Raw genomic sequence first — 17,279 nt, 5'->3', positions numbered from 1 at the left:
GTAAATAACAACTGTGATAACACTGGGAAGAAAAAGATAATACTCCTGCAAAACCTAGATATAGACTAGGAAGCAACTGTCCAAATAGAGCAAGTGAACACTGCATGGTTTAAAATCAGTAAAGTGTTATATTCTTTTTCCATACCTATTCAATCAGCATGTTGAACAAATAATTCAAGAACCTGGCCTATATGAAGAATGATGTGGCATCAAGGGTAAAGAGAAACTCAGTAACTATGCAGATAATGCAACCTTGTTGCAGAAAGTGAAGAAGTCTTGAAGCCCTTACTGCAGAGGATCCAAGTCTACAGCCTTAAATACGGGTGACATCTCATTATCAAGAAAATAAAACTCATTACCACTAGACCCATAGGCAACATCCTGATTGGTGGAGAAGATTGAAGTTGTCAATGATTTAATTTCATTTGGATCTACAATTGACATCTATGATAACAGCAGTCAAGAAATCAGGGCGTGTTGAACAGGGATAATCTGTTGTCAAGGACCTCTTTCCAAAGTGTTAAAGGGCAAGGATGTCAGTTTAAAGAGTAAAGGTGCACAAGAGTAAAGGTGCCACAGTATTTTCAGTTGCTTCTTATGTATCTGGAAGCTGGACAATGAATAAGGATGACATAAGACTAAGTGAAGCCTTTGAAGTGTGGTTCTGAAGAGAGTGTCGAATATCCCCTGGACTGCCACAAGAACAAACAAATCTGTCTTGAAAGACAGGCAGCCAGGGTGCTTCTTACAAGCCAGGATGGTGAAACTTTGCACACATACTTCAGGCACGTGTCAGGAGAGGTTGGTCCTTGGAAAAAGACATCGTGCTGGGAAAAGTCAGAGAACAAGGAGAAAGACTGACACAGGGACTTCAACAACAGGCATGAGCACAATGGCATCTGTGAGGATGGAGCACGCGGGGTCAAGGCTCAGATCTGTTCACTGAGTTGCTCTGAGTTACAGGTGACCTAACAGCACATAACATAAATCTCAACAGGAGATGACCCATCTTTCTCCCATGGAGCTGCTGGTCGATGTGAACCACCAGAGGTGTGACCTCTGGATTAGCAGCATGACCCCTTATGGACTATGGCACCAGAATTGCCCTAAATGTCACACAGCAAAGTCCAACAAGAACAACGCTGATAACAGAGCACCTTAGAATGTATGCAGAAGTTTTCTTCAGGATCAAAGATAAGATTATGCTTCTAATCCTGACTTTTCACTAACTAATTAAACATACTGGTATTTCTGGACCTCAGTATCCTGAAATATAAAACAAGGAAGCTCTGCCGTATAATCACAAAGAACTACAGTTCTAAAATTACAAAACACTTGATATGATTACTGCAGATAAAAATCATTAAATACACAAAATCCATACACAGGTGAAATGAAATACTTGTTGACAAACTTAACTATTCCTTGATGGGTTTAAGTTTTTGTAGATTTTGTTTCAAATATGGTAGCTCATCTTAATCAAGATGAGGATACAGGAAGAGATCTGAATTTACATATATTTTCTTAAAATAATGTTTTTCATTGTGCAAAATAAAATTATTTTACCTGATTTTTGGTTCAACTTTGAATTGCTGTCCTCTTTTCCACTAGTTTGTGCAAGCTGGCAGCCAAACTAGCCGATTCTTACTTACCAACATGTCTGCCCATAGAGCAATTCTTTCCTTTCCACTGTAGGAATCAGCTCTTCATTATATTTAATGTAGTCTTGTTACTGTTAGGTGTCACTGAGTTGGCACTAATTCACAGTATGTACAACAGAACGAATCCCTGTTCCATCCTGTCCATCTTCAAAATCTCTCCTTAAGCTTAAACCCAGTACTGCAGTCATTCTGTGAGCACCTTCTCCGTTGCTTCCTCTACTTTTCTTAACCTGATGTGCTTTTCCAAGATCTGGTCTCTCCTGATAATATGCCCAAATCATGGGAGATAGAGACTCACCATGTTTGCCTCTAAGGAGAAGTTCCCCTGCACTACTTCCAAGACAAATTTGTTCATTTTTTGGCAGTCTATACTACGGTATATTCAATATTCTTCTTGAACACAATAGGCACCAATTCTTTTGTCTTCTTTATACATACGGTTCAATTTTCACATGCATATGAAACAATTTAAAATATCATGGTTAGGGTCAGATGAATCTTATCTTTAAATCAACATCCTTATATGGAAAGATCATTTAAAGACTTGAGTTCAAATTCAAACATTATCACTATACTTGTGTAAGTTACTTGTATCTTGGTTTGTTGTGCTGTGTACTGTCTAGTTGGAACCAACCCATAGCTGACTCACCAGCAGGTTTTCAGAGGAGATTCTCCATCTTTCTTCTTAGAAGCATCTGGTGGATTTGAACTTTGTGCTTTTGGTATTGGACTGCAGCTTCTTATCACTAGAGGTCCCTTTACTCATATATAAAATTATACCAATGCAGACTTTCTTACTTGCCCACATCACTGATAATCATTTAACAGGAACCAAATGCTAGGTCTCAGGCTAGGTGCTGTGAAACTAGACATACATTTTATGAGCAGGAAAAAAATAGTTCCACAACCCAGTGAATGAACAAAGAGTACAAACTGGAGGCAGATTTTTTTTACTTGAAGATAACTAACTAGATGTGGAATTGGGGAGTAGGAGAAGGGGCAGGAGATTTGGAGAATTCAAATGAGTAGCTATCAAGGTCACCGGAGATTTTAAATGTTTGTTTTTCTTTTTCTAAATTTCACCTTTCTTTATTGCTAGTGTACCTTAACAATAAGGTTCAATAGCGATAATGCTTGCACATAATCAAAGAAATTTATGTTGTTGAATCATACATGAAAAAAATGTTGAAAGGGCAAATGCTTTGCAATATGTATTTTTGCCACAATTAAAATTAAAAAGGCTAGGTTTCATTTCAGTCAAGAGTAGTCCTATTATTATGGGCTTTCTCTTTGTCTGCAGTTATATGTATGTTAAAAAGAGGTGCACAGAGAGATTAAATTCATTCATGCCAATACCTCTCCAGAAAGATAACCATCAATAATTTAGCTGCTAGCATCGGCTCCACAGGAAAGATGTACTACCAGACATGCTGCTTTCCCAATTCCATTTATTTCTAAGTCACTAGACTTTACGGTCGAAGCTAATCTAGGTACAGCATATCAGGGATAGACAAGAAGTCTGTATTTTCCATCACATGCAACAGAATAAATCTGCATTAATAGTACAAAACGATCCTTAAAAAGAGATCCTAAATAGTCTACTAGGAAATAAGTTTTTGTCAATTTTCCCAACATGCAAATATACTCCTCTTTATCTAAGTCACTGGACAGTGCAGGCACGAGGGGGTGGCAGTGCTAAGCTGCAAGCATGGAACGGTTATAAAGGGTGCTTTATCAATGGCTCTGAGTCATTGCTCATAAAGTCAAGGATGAATCTCTGGACTTGGGTGAGAGACTGTAAATGATATGCCACAGTTGTCCTGAGCCAAATGTAATGTGTGGCCACCACAGGAGTGTCGGCCAGGCTATGCAAGTGTCACATTAGTTTTCATCTCACAGTTGGCAGCAAAGAAGCTGATTATCAGTACCATTAACTGAATATGCACAATGCACTATAGTTAAGCATTAGAAAGCTCCACTGATAATATAGGAAGCTTGAACTGAAAGAACTCACTAACATATTTTTATTAATTTTATTAAGCAGAAGTTATCAGGAGACTGACAATTTTCACGTAAGTGGAAATACTGTATAACTATTTCTGATACAATTAGCTGGAAGTAACATGAGGAAAAATGAAGATTGAAATCATGTGAACAAGAGAACTAAGGGCTGATAACAGACCTTTCAATCCTATAAGAACAGTGCCTCAGTAACAGAGACTTGCTTGGGCTATGGCAACTAATAATTTCTCCATGAAAGATTATGAGTTGTGGAAAAGAGAAAAACAAAAAAACAAACCAACCCACAACATGCCAAGTTTCTAATTGCTCAACCACTCCCATCTTACTCTCAAATCAAGTGGCTTGGCCAGGTTTCATTCCAATTCCCCAATATCCGGATACGAACCTGTGATCCAGGCCTTATTCCAAGATGGACACATGGTCTTAAACAGACCTAACTTGACACATAGTGCCAAATCTCTTTTTTCCACAGGTCTGAAAAACTATGTCATTTTTGTAACCTGTCTTACCTCTGGGAGGCCACATATAACACAGTTCTGGACAGAAGTTTGCTGGGAGGCTTCTGGGAAAACTTTTGCTGATAAAAAGGCCAAACAGTATTAGTGCTTCCTCTTTGCTTAGTTGAATGTGGATATGATTTCCGGGGCAAGCTATAGTCATTTTGTAACCATAAAGAGGTAATAAGTATGAAGTCAACATTCTAAAAATGACAGAGCATTAAAAAAAGACCTGATCCTTGATGACATAAATCAGTGTAACTGAGCTACTTTGCCAGTTCTAAACTGTCTATCTGGCTTTTTAATATGAAGAAAACAGATATGAAGAGTCCCTATTATACCACCTGGAACTATGTGTTCTAACTAACCAACACTAATAATTTGGGACAATTTATGACATCAGGTTTTATTCTGAATCAAAGAGTTAAGTAATTCATGTCTAAAATCACATATTAAGTTACTGGTAGAGCTAGGATCCATATTAATGCAATCCAAGAATTGTACCCCATCACTCCTAGAACACTACCCCACAGGCTATGCAGTGCAGAGAGCCTGAGACTGATACCAAAGCCTACACTCCAATCACTGTAGTCCAAAGGAACATAACTTGAGTGTGGAGAACTGAGCTAAGCATACGCCTTTCAAAGAATAGCCATAAAGTACAAACTATACAAGATACGTATTATATGAGGATTGTATGAATCTTTTAAAGGTAATAAAATAAATGCCAGATGGCTATATCCCAGATTCATTTTTGGTGTTCTCAACTCTGAACAGTTCAAACTTGAATCAAGAAATTCTCAAGCGACTGGCAACAGGCTAATAGGGGCATACAGAATTCACATTACAAGACAGGAGAGGGATAGGGAAGGCAGAAAATGATCAGTGCCGAAAGTAAAGCATTTTAAGGGACCATGGACTACTGCTGAGAGCATTAATGGTATGAGGATCAACTAGTAAATGGACTTTCTAAAAATCAAATCAAACAAAAAATGGAATTTCCATATGGTGGGGGTAAATATGGAACTAATATGTCAGGCTCATTTACATTAATATACAGAAGGTATTAAGTTACTCAATACAAATCTCCCTGGGTTAGGGTTTAAAGACCAAATGAAAATGAATACCTCCTCCTAGTTAAATGATAGTTGTTGTTATGTGCCATTGAGTCGTTTGCGACTCACAGTGACCCTATGCACAACAGCTCTAAACCCTGCTCTATCCTGTGCCAATCTCACTGCCTCTGGCACACCCATCCCGATTACCTCAGTGGCCTTTAAAAAAAAATAATTCTATATTAAGAATACTTAGTTTTGAGCAAAAATGGTTTCTTACCTAGTTTCTGTAGCACTCTGCTGGTGCACTGGTGAAATACCCTGCTGCTAAGTCAAAGGCTGGTGGTTTGAACCCACTAACCACTCTATGAGATGAAGATGCTTCAGGAAAGACATACACTCTCGGGAAATCCATGGAGCAATTCCACCCTGTTCTATAATCTCATAGGATTATTGAGGAATTAAATGAAATAATGAATGTGAAATACTTATTGAATTTCCTGGGATTCAGTTGGAATATACTTGATTGACAACAAGGGGCTTTTATCCCACCAGTCTTCTAAGATTCACATTCCAATATCAACACTAGCCACACCCGCCTCTTTTCCTGCAATGCTCCTCTAAGGCTCCACTTAATGACAATCAAGCACATTTGAGAAGTTCAGAGGCTAATGCACATACAAATGCCTATGTCCAGATTCTGATAGAAATCTTGAACTATTTAACTGGATTCTGCTGTAGAAACATATATAGTATTTACTATATCTTAGTTATTCAATGTCTTAGATTTTTTACAACTAACTTATTTAAAAATTTCTGGTAAGAAAAAGGCTCACATGCCAGAATGCTCAAGGAAGTGCACAGTGACGTCTGGGGCAGGAAGTTGCATTTTCTGAGCTGTTTTGGACAGCAGGCAGGAAACTCCTCAGGAAGTCTTTGCTCTTTTGGTTGCTGTTTAGTAACCCTTTGACACAAAGAATTAATTAGCTGGCAACCATGAGCAGTAGTTAAAATTCCTTTAGAGATGGAAGAGTGGCACCAGGGGGGTCTGATCTTCACCACTTTTAGCTACTGGTTACTTTTAATTGGCACCATTTAATGACCTAACAATTTTTTAAAAGGACAATTATTTTTTCATTTCTAAGGACACACTCACCAGATTATTGATCCACTAATTTAATGTTCCTGATGCTGGCCAATAAAGAGGATGTCTAAATCTTGTCAGACACTTTACCATACAGAACCTCACCCTAGGTTAAGTCTCACTGTGCTCTTCAAAGGGGTATTATTGTTATATGCTATTGAGTTGACGACTACAAACAGATGTGAACCTGGCCACATATTTCCGGCACCATCCTCACAATCTTCACTGCGTTCAGTCCCACTGCTGGAGTCACCGTCAGTCTGTCTCCTTCAGCGTCTTCCTCTCTGACCCTCCACGTTTGCCAGCATGATGTCTTTTCCCAAGGACTGGTCCCTCCTGACAGCATGACCGAAGCATAAGAAATGAAGGTCCACTCTCCTTGCCTGTTCGGGAGGACCCAGGCTGCACTTCCTCCAGGCCAGATCTGCTTGTTCTTTTGGCTTAGTCTTCTATCATCCTTATTAATTGTCCAATATTCAGACACATAGGAAGCCAATGAACACACACCATGGCTTGCATCAGTTGCATCTTAGTTTTAAAATGACACCCTTGCTCATCGGCACTTCAATAAGGTCCTTGACAGCAGATTTTCCCAATCCAACATGTCTTTTGGTTTCCTGACTGGTGCTACCATGAGTGTTAGGAGCTCAAATTCATTAATAGTTCTAAACTAAATGCACCGGGAAAATGTAAAGTATCAGGGAGCTTTTTAATTACAAGCATCCATATCTCTATTTACTAAATGTGGTATTTTTAGCAAGTAACACATTACAGCCCCTTGTTCTGTACACCTGTGAAAATGTAAATTTGAGTTACACTAGAATTGTAGCGAAGGAAATGCAGGAGGAAGGCAAGGCTTTGTCTAAATGTTCGGCTGGTATTTGGAGGCAAAGGATGTCAAACTCAGTCTGATCTGGTACCATCAATCAGATCATCTAAACGCCCAATTTAGAATGAATCAGGTAAAGACCAGGAGAATCAGCTGCCAAGTCTTCCTGTTCAAGTCTCATCTGCTCTGTTTCATTTTATTCTAAGAATGCCCTTTACTCGCTCTTTATATCATTATGCTGCTTGTTCGTAGAAGAATAGAAAAATGCTGCTAAATCAACAGGGGAGAGATAAAGACTGGTCAGCAGTGACTTCTTGTCTGGTTTTAAGTAACACTGATCAGTGCAAATCTCGTAATCATCTTCATATTTTCTTTACTAACAGGCACAGGTGATTCTGGTCCTTGGAGAGGGACATCATGTTTGGCAGGGTGGAGGGACGGCACAGGAGAGGAAGACCTTCAATGAGAATGATCGATTCTATGACTGGAGTGGTGGGAATGAGTGCATTTGAGATAGCTAGGTTGGCACAGGATAGAATGGCGTTTTAAAGCTCTTGTACATAGGGTCGCTATGAGTCACAGGCTACTCGATGGCACATAACAACAACAACACGTGGAAAGAACATACACCTTCTAGATTATGGTACTAAGAGGTCAAGGCTCCATCCTAGTAACTTTCCTTACGTAAACCAACAAAACAAAAGACAACATCAGGAGTCCTTCATGAGCAATATAGGCACTTTCACCTATGGAATTATAGGGGAATATATTTTATTTGGTTTGACAAGTATTTAAGATTTTCTTTCAGGTGGTCATGACATTAATAAACAGCGAAAACAAAACACAAACTCATAACAACCTACAAATAATATCTTAGGTAAAAATTTCTCAGTATGTGATTCTATTTGAAGGGGTACCCTGCCCAGATGGCTACCAGGCACAGCCAACCATCCTCTCCTTACCTGTTTATGAGGACCCCTGAGTATGTGTGCCTTAGCGCCTTCACAAGCCGTCCTCATTGCTTCCAGTGATGGTGTGCCCAACAGATCTGTGATCAAATCCAGCTACAAGGAAACACAAAAGACAAAGGCATAATAACCTCAGGGAAGCAACCTTTCATTACTTTTAAAGCACAGCCTTAGAAACAAAGACCAAGTCTGGGGGGAAAAACACTTTGGAGTAAGTTCCAGATTAACTGATAAAAAGAGTTTCATTTCTGGTCTAACTAAAGAAAGAAATATATTTGCTAAGAATATAGAAGATAGGTTTTAGCAGGCATGGCAAGAATACTTTAGGAATCTGCATCTCCTCTCCCAGACCTGTGTCTTGAAACACGTCAAATAATAATCCTTATAGAACTGCTCTTCTATTAATGGCTATTGACCACTTTTCTCACAGTTAATGGATTCTAATGCTTTAAAATGAGTCTCTAGTGGTCCGGCCCACAGGGATTTGAGGTGCTGACACACCACCTACAACTCCACCAGGACAAAGACAGGCCATCTCCGCTTGCATGATTTAGAGCCTCCAAAACCTTGCTGGAAGGTCAGCTAATGAGTTGGTTCAGATTCAATGAATTTGTGTTATATGCTTCAAATGAATTTAAACTCATCAAGGCGTTAATCCACATACCAGGCAGTCCTGATTTAATGAATACTCTGAACAGTCACACCTGAAAGGAAACCCAAGCCCTCAATGGTTGGGTCAATCTTTTTTACCTCATGGCTGTGCTAGAAATCTTGTGTTCTGGCAGAAATCTGTGGTATTTAGAAAACTATGACACTTACTTAGGCCACACTTAATCAGATGGCCCAATAAGACAGAAAAATAACAAAAAATAAGCCTATTTTTGCAGGTAAGTTTTTGTAGGTAGCAAAGACCTTCACAATTTACTATGATGACTCATTTGTTTCATAATGCAATTAGCAGTGACATTTCATTTCCGATACCTAGAAAGTATTTCTTGTCCTGATTCTGGGATTTCCAAATAAAAAGAACTATTTTCTGCACTTATCTAGTCCACAGGGTAGCCACCAGCATCACTGCCACGCAGGATAATGGGGATACCTGAGAAGCTTGCTCTCCACAGAAGTCATGCGACCTAGAAAGCTTTTTGGGACAAGTGTGGGGGTGATACTTTTGGACTTCTAACAACCACACTAAAGGAAGAAGCAAACGGCTCGCTAGGAAAACAAGTGGGAACATTCAAAGAGTATTCTAAAATGGGTCAAATCTAAGAATGAGAAACCTTTTAAAAAGTTCATTGGTACTACAGTTACTTATTTTTTTTTCCCTTCAAAGATACACAGAAAATTATTTCTTCCATTGAATACTAACAACAGACAGTATGGGCTCTCCTTCAATGGGCATGGTAGATGGCAAACTCAAGGTATTTCTGGCGAAAATCAGACCACTGAATCCTATTCTTAATGCTTCACACTTCCCTCTACACTTTTTTTATAGCAGCAGCAGTCCAAAATCTATGTACAGACAGAGGACTTGCACACTAAAATTTTTTTTTTTTGCACACTGAAATTTTTACTTCAGCTTTAAAAACACCCAAAGCCCACTCCTGCTGAGCTGTTTCCAACTCTGCGCAACCCTGCAGGGCAGAAGAGAACTTCCTCATGTGCATTCCCAGGGTGTAATCATTGTGCAGAGTGCTACATCCTTATCCATGGAGTGGCTAGTGGGCCTGAGGTGCCAAGCTTTCTGTTATCAGCAGAGTCACCCACTCTGTCATCCATATAAGGCAATAGTGACACTAATTTGATGAGTTTGTGAGCAGACATGATTTTTTTTTTTAGTGGGTGAGAAAATTTTGTATTTAGAATTGGCGAGCTGGCCTCAGTTTAGATGATCCCAATTTGTTGGCGACATCCAAAGTATCACAGTCAGGAGCAAGTTGAACATAGGCTTTCTTCTATCCATCAGGCTTAATCAAGGGGTTGATGATCTCGGCCACATCAATGTCTCAGAGCTTTTTTACAGCTTGTTTGATTTGGTGCTTGTTGGCCTTGACATCCACAATGAACACAAATGTGCTGTTATCTTCTTCATGGCTGACTCAGTGGTCAGGGGAAACTTGATGGCATAGTGGTCAAGCTTGTTCTCCTGGGGGCGCTTTTCTGGGGGGTGTTTGGGCTGCCTTCGGAGTCTCAGTGTCTTAGGCTGCAGGATGCTGAGCGATGTGCTGATCCTCCTTTATTCTGTAGCTGTGGATGTCCTTCAGGACTGCCTACTTGATCTTTAACGCCTTTGCTTTGACTTCCGTTTTGGGAGAGGCAGGGGCTTCCTTCTTTGCTTTTGGCACCATCTTCATAGAAACAAGGCTGTAAATCTTGATGGAGGAGTTTGCCCATCTTTCTCCCATGGTGTGACTGGTGCACTCAAACCACCGGTCTTAGTTAGCAGCTTGAGACATTATACCCTATGCCATTAGTCTCCAAGAAAATGAAGTCAGCCAAATTTCCATTTTCTACATTTAGAATATAGTACACCTTCTTAAAACCACCCATATGCACAGAAATATGCCATAATTGCTCAGGTTGGTTTCAGACTTATTACTAACAATTGGTGAAAACAGGCTTTTAGTTGGATTAAGGGTTTAATGCTCACTTCAACTTGACTGCTCTTAGCAGCCTCTGGGAAAAAAAAGACTTAAAAATAAATAAAGTGACTATTAATAATAGTACTTAACTGTAGATTATATACTATATGCACCTGATAATTTTCTAGCACCAGGATCCATTTTTAAGATGTGTGCTAGGTGGAGGAGGGTGAGAAGACTGAATGAATTAAGAAACAAAACACCTAGCTCCTGTCAAGTGGATTCTGACTCAGGGCAACCCTAATAGGTCAAAGCAGAATTGTGCGCCATGGAGGTTTCCAAAGCAGATCCCCAGCCTTTTCCTGCAAGGATTCCCTGGATGAAGTCAAAGCGCCAACCTTTTGGTTAGTAGCTCCCAAGGCCTCCCTGAACGCTGGTGGTATTAGGTGTTTCCTCATGAGTAAAAACCCAAAATGCTGTATACATGGCAGTGGAACAAATGGAAATGCAAATCACAGCCTTTATAGTTTCTAACAGAGAAAAACCATGAAAGAAATAATTCTGGTCAGGTGCACAAATTATTTACAAAGATACATAGCAATGTGATCTTTTAAAAACATCTATCAAATTTTTTTTTCTTCTATCAAATCTTATTACTCCCCACAAATCCTTCAGTTACCTCATCCTTGAAATGAAATCTATTTCTTTAGCAGATCAAATACACTCTCCTGATGATATTCTTCCAGCCACAGGGCCTTGTCATCCCTCACACGGGTAAAGCTTGTACTTGCCTTAGAGGTACTGTGATAGCCACTCCCCATCTGAACTCCCCAAAATCTGGTTGCTTCCTCATTTCACTTGGCTCACTCTTCAAACAGTATGTCAGAAAATCCTTTAGCAGTGCTTCACTTTTCCACTATTCTCTATCCTAACGTGGTTTAAATGTATCGTTTTTTTTTTTTTTTTTGTAGAATTTCTTATGCTGGTTTCTGTGTGTGCTATCTCACTTAAAAGTTTCACAAAGGCAGGAACTAACATTTTCTTCTTTACTGCTATATCTCTAGCATTCACTTGACACATCACCACCCTCTTAACTGCTGGTACTTAGTGAGCATTTACTCTGCCAGACTTTATTTTCAGCTTTATAATTGCATTTGACCTGCACAACAGCCTTCAGAACAGTGAGTCCAAAACCACTAAGGAATAGAGAGGTTAACTAACTTGCTTAAAATTAGCAGGCAGTAAGCATTAGAACTAGGATTGGAACCTACCAATATGATCCCAGTCGGAGCTGATTTTTACATTATCCCCATGCAAGCAGTGTTCTTATGAATATTAAATAGCTAGAAACTATTTTAAGAAAAAAACGAGTATTAAGAAAAGAACGATAAAGGTTATCAAAACATGTTCCTAAAGCGACATTTTAACAAAGTTTCTGATCTGTCATAATGAAATATTTTAGCTCAACTATAAAGATTAGAAATCCTTTCTAATTGTTCAAATTGAAAAAAAAAACCCAAAAAACTCAACACTTAAAACTTAGAACATTCTAAGCACAAAGTGTAAGTACATTAAGTCACCTAACACATTTTTTCAAGTTAGAGCCATTTGTTTAGAAAGAACATGGGCTCTCTAACAACTGAAGATTATACCTGTGCAAATTGTTACAGCCAAGTCTGCCGCTATGCACCAGTGCATGTAATAAAGTTAACATTCTAATATGCTTGTAAGTTACAAAAGGAATCTCTCTGTAATCTTCAACTTCATAACATTCTGAATTTTATGTGAACCTGAATTTGCAAAAAGCAAATTAGACAGTACAGTGAATAAATCCAAGACATGTGTGTGAGATGAGCTTTCCTTTCAAAACACCATGTAGTAGAATTGAAAGCTATCAAAGCCTAAACTGAAGATACATATACATACCTGCTGAATGGGACTCTGAGCCTGAAACAATATTCTCCGTCCTAGTAGTTCTGCAAAGATACAGCCGACAGACCAGATGTCAATAGCATTGCTGTAATGACGGCTGCCCATCAGTATTTCTGGAGCCCGATAATACTGAGTAACAACTTCCTGAGTCATATGACGGGATTCATCTAATTCTTCCACTCTGGCCAATCCAAAATCACAAATCTAAAAGGGAAAAGATCATAAAAATATTATCAAAGACATGTACAAATGCAAGAGTAAAATGTAAAGCAATTCTCTCTCAATCCCCTGGTAGACCTTGCAACTTTGAAAAGTTCTCAATCATGACTACCAGTGTCAATAGACAATCGGATTTTTGGATTTGGATAATGAAATTGTCACATATTTCTAGAGAAAATAATGCATCATAAAATACTTTGCAAAGACAAAACAGAACATTTTCCCAGGCATTAATCTGCTTTCAATTGGTAACTAAACCAAAAGAGAAGCTAGATGTATATATGTCGGCTTAATATAAAAATAGTATTTTCAAGGCAAGTTTATGGAGGAAAATAGGAAAAGCTTATCCTGCTTGTAGAATTACTTGTAGTAAAATGTTTTTAAATCTGTAGTCCTACTGAATCTAGTTCTAAGGAAGTACTTCAAGGGTTCCACGAATACTTTATTCAAACATCACACTTCTAATAAGCTTGTATGACACTTTCAATCATTTAGTCAACTACGACCAAAAAGGGATCCTCTGAGCAACAAACCAAAACCATGTTCTATCCTGTCACTGCAACAATCTCCAACATATTCAAGTCCACTGTTGCAGTTAGCATGTACTGAAGCCTCCTCACAACGAGCCCAAAGTGTGTTAGATGAAGTTTCCCTAACTTTGCCTCCCAGGAAAACACTGATTGCACTTCTTCCAAGACAGATTTTTTTCTTTTGGCAGCCCATGGAGTAACTCTTTACTAACACTGCCAATTCAAAGGCATCAATTCTCTAGACTTCTTACTCAATGTCCAACTGTCATATGCATGAAACAACAGAAAATGCCATAGCTTGCATCAGGTGCACCTTCATTTTTAAACTGATAGCCTTACTCTTTGGCGAGGCTAATTTCACCAAAATAATATGTCTGCTGATCTCTAAATGGTTGCTCCCATAGGTGCTGACTGTGGGTGGATCCAAGTAAGATGAAATTGTTGACAACTTCAATTTTCTTTCCATGTATCATGATGTTGCCTATTGGTCCAGCTGTAAGTTTTTTTTTTCTTGATATTGAGCTATAATTCGCACAGAAGGTTGTAATCTTTGGTCTTCTGCAGTAAGTGGTTCAAATCTTCTCAATATTCCTTTCTGCAAGCAAAGTTTAATCAACTGCATAATTCAGGCTGATGTATCTACTCCAAACCTCATGCCACATTATTCTTCATACAGTTCAACTTCCTGAATTATCTGCTCGGCATATAGACTGAATACATAAGGAGAAACAATATAACCTGGATGCATCCATTTCTTGATTTCAAACCATGGATGTCCTCTCACTCTATCCAGATGACTGCTTCTTGGTCTATGAACAAGTTTTGTAAGAGCATATTTAAGTGTTCTAGAATTCCCATTTTTCTCAGTGTTATGCACCATTTACTATAATCCATACAGTTAAATGCCTCCTTGTAGTGAGAAAAGTAAAGTCTCTCTTACTGGTATTATCTACTATCAGCAGAAAAGATCTCTCTCAATCTATTACCTCCTCTGATTCTAGCTTGAGTTTCTGGGAAGTTCTCTGTTGACACACCATTCCAGTTCTTTTTGGATAAGCTTCAAGATTTTACTTGGGCATGATATTAATGATGCTGCTAGAAAATATTCACATTCTGTGTTTTAGTTTTGGAATATGGGTCTCTAGTCAATCACTTGGCCAAAGAAGTGTTCTTCCAAATTTGCCATAGACCATAAGCAGGTCCAGGACTGTACTGGTTTGCTGAAATACAACAACTGGTATTCCATAAATTTTCTCCTTTATTACTGTTGGTTCTTATTCACGGTTTTCCCCTGAAGTGGTTCAGTGTTGACCAATTATTTTGACATAGTGATTCCATGTTCCTTTCATCTCTTTTTGACTCTTCCTGCATCATTCAATATTCTACCCATAGAAATCCTTCAGTATTGCAACTCGAAGTTGATCTTTTAGCTTAAGAAGTGTTCTTCACTTTTAGCTTTATATCTCCAAGTATCTGAATATTTGGTTATAATATATTGCTTTGTCTTCTTGAGCTGTTCTTTGAGATCTTTATCATTTCTTCATTTCATTTTGACTTACTTCTGCTGAAGGGCAAATTTCATCAGAATCTCTCCTGAATCTATCTCCCTCCTTCCTTCCCTTCCTCTCATGTAGGATGTTTTCCCACAGTTCACTGGCCTTGAGTCATTAGTGTTCAATACACCAAATCTATTTTTGAGATGGTTTTAAGAGACTCAGGATCTTATTTTGGTTTTATTTGTTTCAATTTGAACTTGCATATGAGTAATTACCTACTGTATAGTAGGTCCCTGGCCTTGTTTTAACTGCTGATATTGAGTTTCTCCATGATCTCGTTCCATAGATGTAGTCAATTTGATTTTTGTGTATTCCACCAGGTGAGGTCTTTGTGTATGTAGTTGTTGTTAGGTGCCAAAGATAGAGTTGAGTTTAACTCATTGTGATCCTATGAACAGATCTAAACTCTGTCCTATTCTCCGTTAGACTCATCATTTCCGAGGCCACTGCTGCAGCCAATGTGTCAATCCACTTCAATGACAACTGAGGGTCTTCCTCTCTTTTTGCTGACCTTTCTAAGTATGATATTGTCCCTTTCCAAGAGAACAGCCTCACATGTATAGTTGCCATTTATGTTTTGCTTTTTTAAAAAGGTTATTTGAAATGAACAGATTACTGATAATACAAAATTCTGTACTTCAATCCCCAGTCTTATTTCTTTCACGAAAGCCCCCCCCCTTTAATGAATCTTTTAAATTTTTTTTTCTTGTCTGCTATCCAATTGGATCCGACTGGCACAGGAGGAGATTGTCCCTACTTCTCCAGCGGATCATCTGGTGGATTTGAAGAAAGCCACATTTTTCAACTACCAATTCTTCTTTGTTTCCAACTTTTGCATTCCAGCCATCAATATTAATGCACCTTAATTCTATGTTTGATCAATTTCAGACTGGAAAAAGTTGGCTCTTGTTGTAGTGTAGTGTTGAGTTGGAACCAACTCATAACTGATGTTCCAGTGGGTTTTCGGAGGCAGTAAATCACCCATAAAGAGACGGTCCGTCTTTCTCTTGAGGAGTAGCAGCTGGTGGTTTTAAACTGCATACTATGCAAAAGTTGGTAGAAAGCCACAATTTATTCATCTTTGGCTGTACTGATTAGTTGGTATATTTGTATAATAGCTGCAGTAGCAGGTAGAACGCATGTGGCTATTATCCTGTCATTAACAGCACTGTACTTCAGTACAAATCTTGAAATACTGTTCTTGACAATAAATGTGACACCAATCTTTTTCAATTTGCCAATCCCAGTATTGTAGAACAAATGACTGTCTGGTTCAAAAAGGCCAGTATCAGCTCATCACAGCTCTCTAATGCTCAGGATGCCTGGTCTCTGCATAAGCATAGTTACATGTCCTAGAACTCCCACTCTTTGCAGTATTACCCACAATCTGTTACGACCCACATAACTGAATGTATGAGAATGAATAGGACAAAACCAAAAATTTTAGACTAAAAGGTTTTTACATTTTAATATAAATTTTTAAAAAGCGAAAGGGAAAAAAAAACCACCCAAAACAAATCCCAAACAAAACCACCACCACACCTAAAATAAATTCTTGAGGGTGGGTTACAAGTTCTCTTTACAAAGTGAAAAAGGAGCAACAAACTACAGAAGAATTGATTAGTGGGTCTTGGGGAAAATTAATTTATGTAAACAAAAGACTGAACTATAGAATTAGCTATTTCTGGGGAAATATGAGAATAGATCTTTGCAGAGTTAAAATAAGAAAAGGGCTCTTCAGTGGTATAATAAAGGGATTATTTTAACTCATAAGGAAAACTATCTACTAGTTTTTAAAGCTAATTGGCCCACAGTTGAAAGAAAGCATTTAAAACAAAAACTTAGTATTCTTGACTTTGAGGACTGATAATCTTGTTGTTGACAAGTTGAAATGGTAGTTTTTAATTTTTTATAGTTTATTGTGCTTTATGTGAAAGTTCATCTAAAAAAAGAACACTCTATTATCTCCATGCGTTTCTGTCTGACAGGTTTCTCTGCCCCTGTGTGTATTCTCATCTCTGGTTTTGCTCTCAGAAACACGTTCGTCCGAGGTATTATTGTCTTACTGTCCTGTCTAAAAAGTGACCTCTTGTCTTCAAGTTAGAAGGTTATCTCAGGGCAACAGAGTCAAGGATTCTTCGAGATTAGTAAGTACGGTCTTTTTTGCCCCCTTCTTTTTATTTTTTATTTTATACTGTTTTGCATACAAAATCCATATACATTGTGTTTCACACATTCCTTCATCCATGTTTAGTTTCATATAATCATTCCCAGATAGCGTGTT

The 17,279-nt window shown here is 38.4% G+C and overlaps 1 protein-coding gene across 1 annotated transcript in view; it reads right to left on the bottom strand.

Moving 5' to 3' along the window:
* NLK (nemo-like kinase) overlaps nt 1-17,279 on the bottom strand; it is a 180,533-nt gene that overhangs the window by 18,715 nt on the left and 144,539 nt on the right. Inside the window, exons 6-7 of the mRNA XM_006890945.1 lie at nt 12,685-12,894; nt 8,171-8,272 (exon numbers count right to left, since the gene is read on the bottom strand). Of these exons, the coding sequence (XP_006891007.1) occupies nt 8,171-8,272; nt 12,685-12,894 (312 nt within the window). The remainder of the gene's footprint in view (nt 1-8,170; nt 8,273-12,684; nt 12,895-17,279) is intronic.

This window comes from Elephantulus edwardii, unplaced genomic scaffold (genome assembly GCF_000299155.1).
Source record: "Elephantulus edwardii isolate Elephantulus edwardi_28Jun2011 unplaced genomic scaffold, EleEdw1.0 scaffold00094, whole genome shotgun sequence".
NCBI classification, from domain to species: Eukaryota; Metazoa; Chordata; class Mammalia; order Macroscelidea; family Macroscelididae; genus Elephantulus; species Elephantulus edwardii.
Note: the sequence above shows the minus strand (reverse complement) of the source record. Positions and strands in the feature narration are given on the sequence as shown.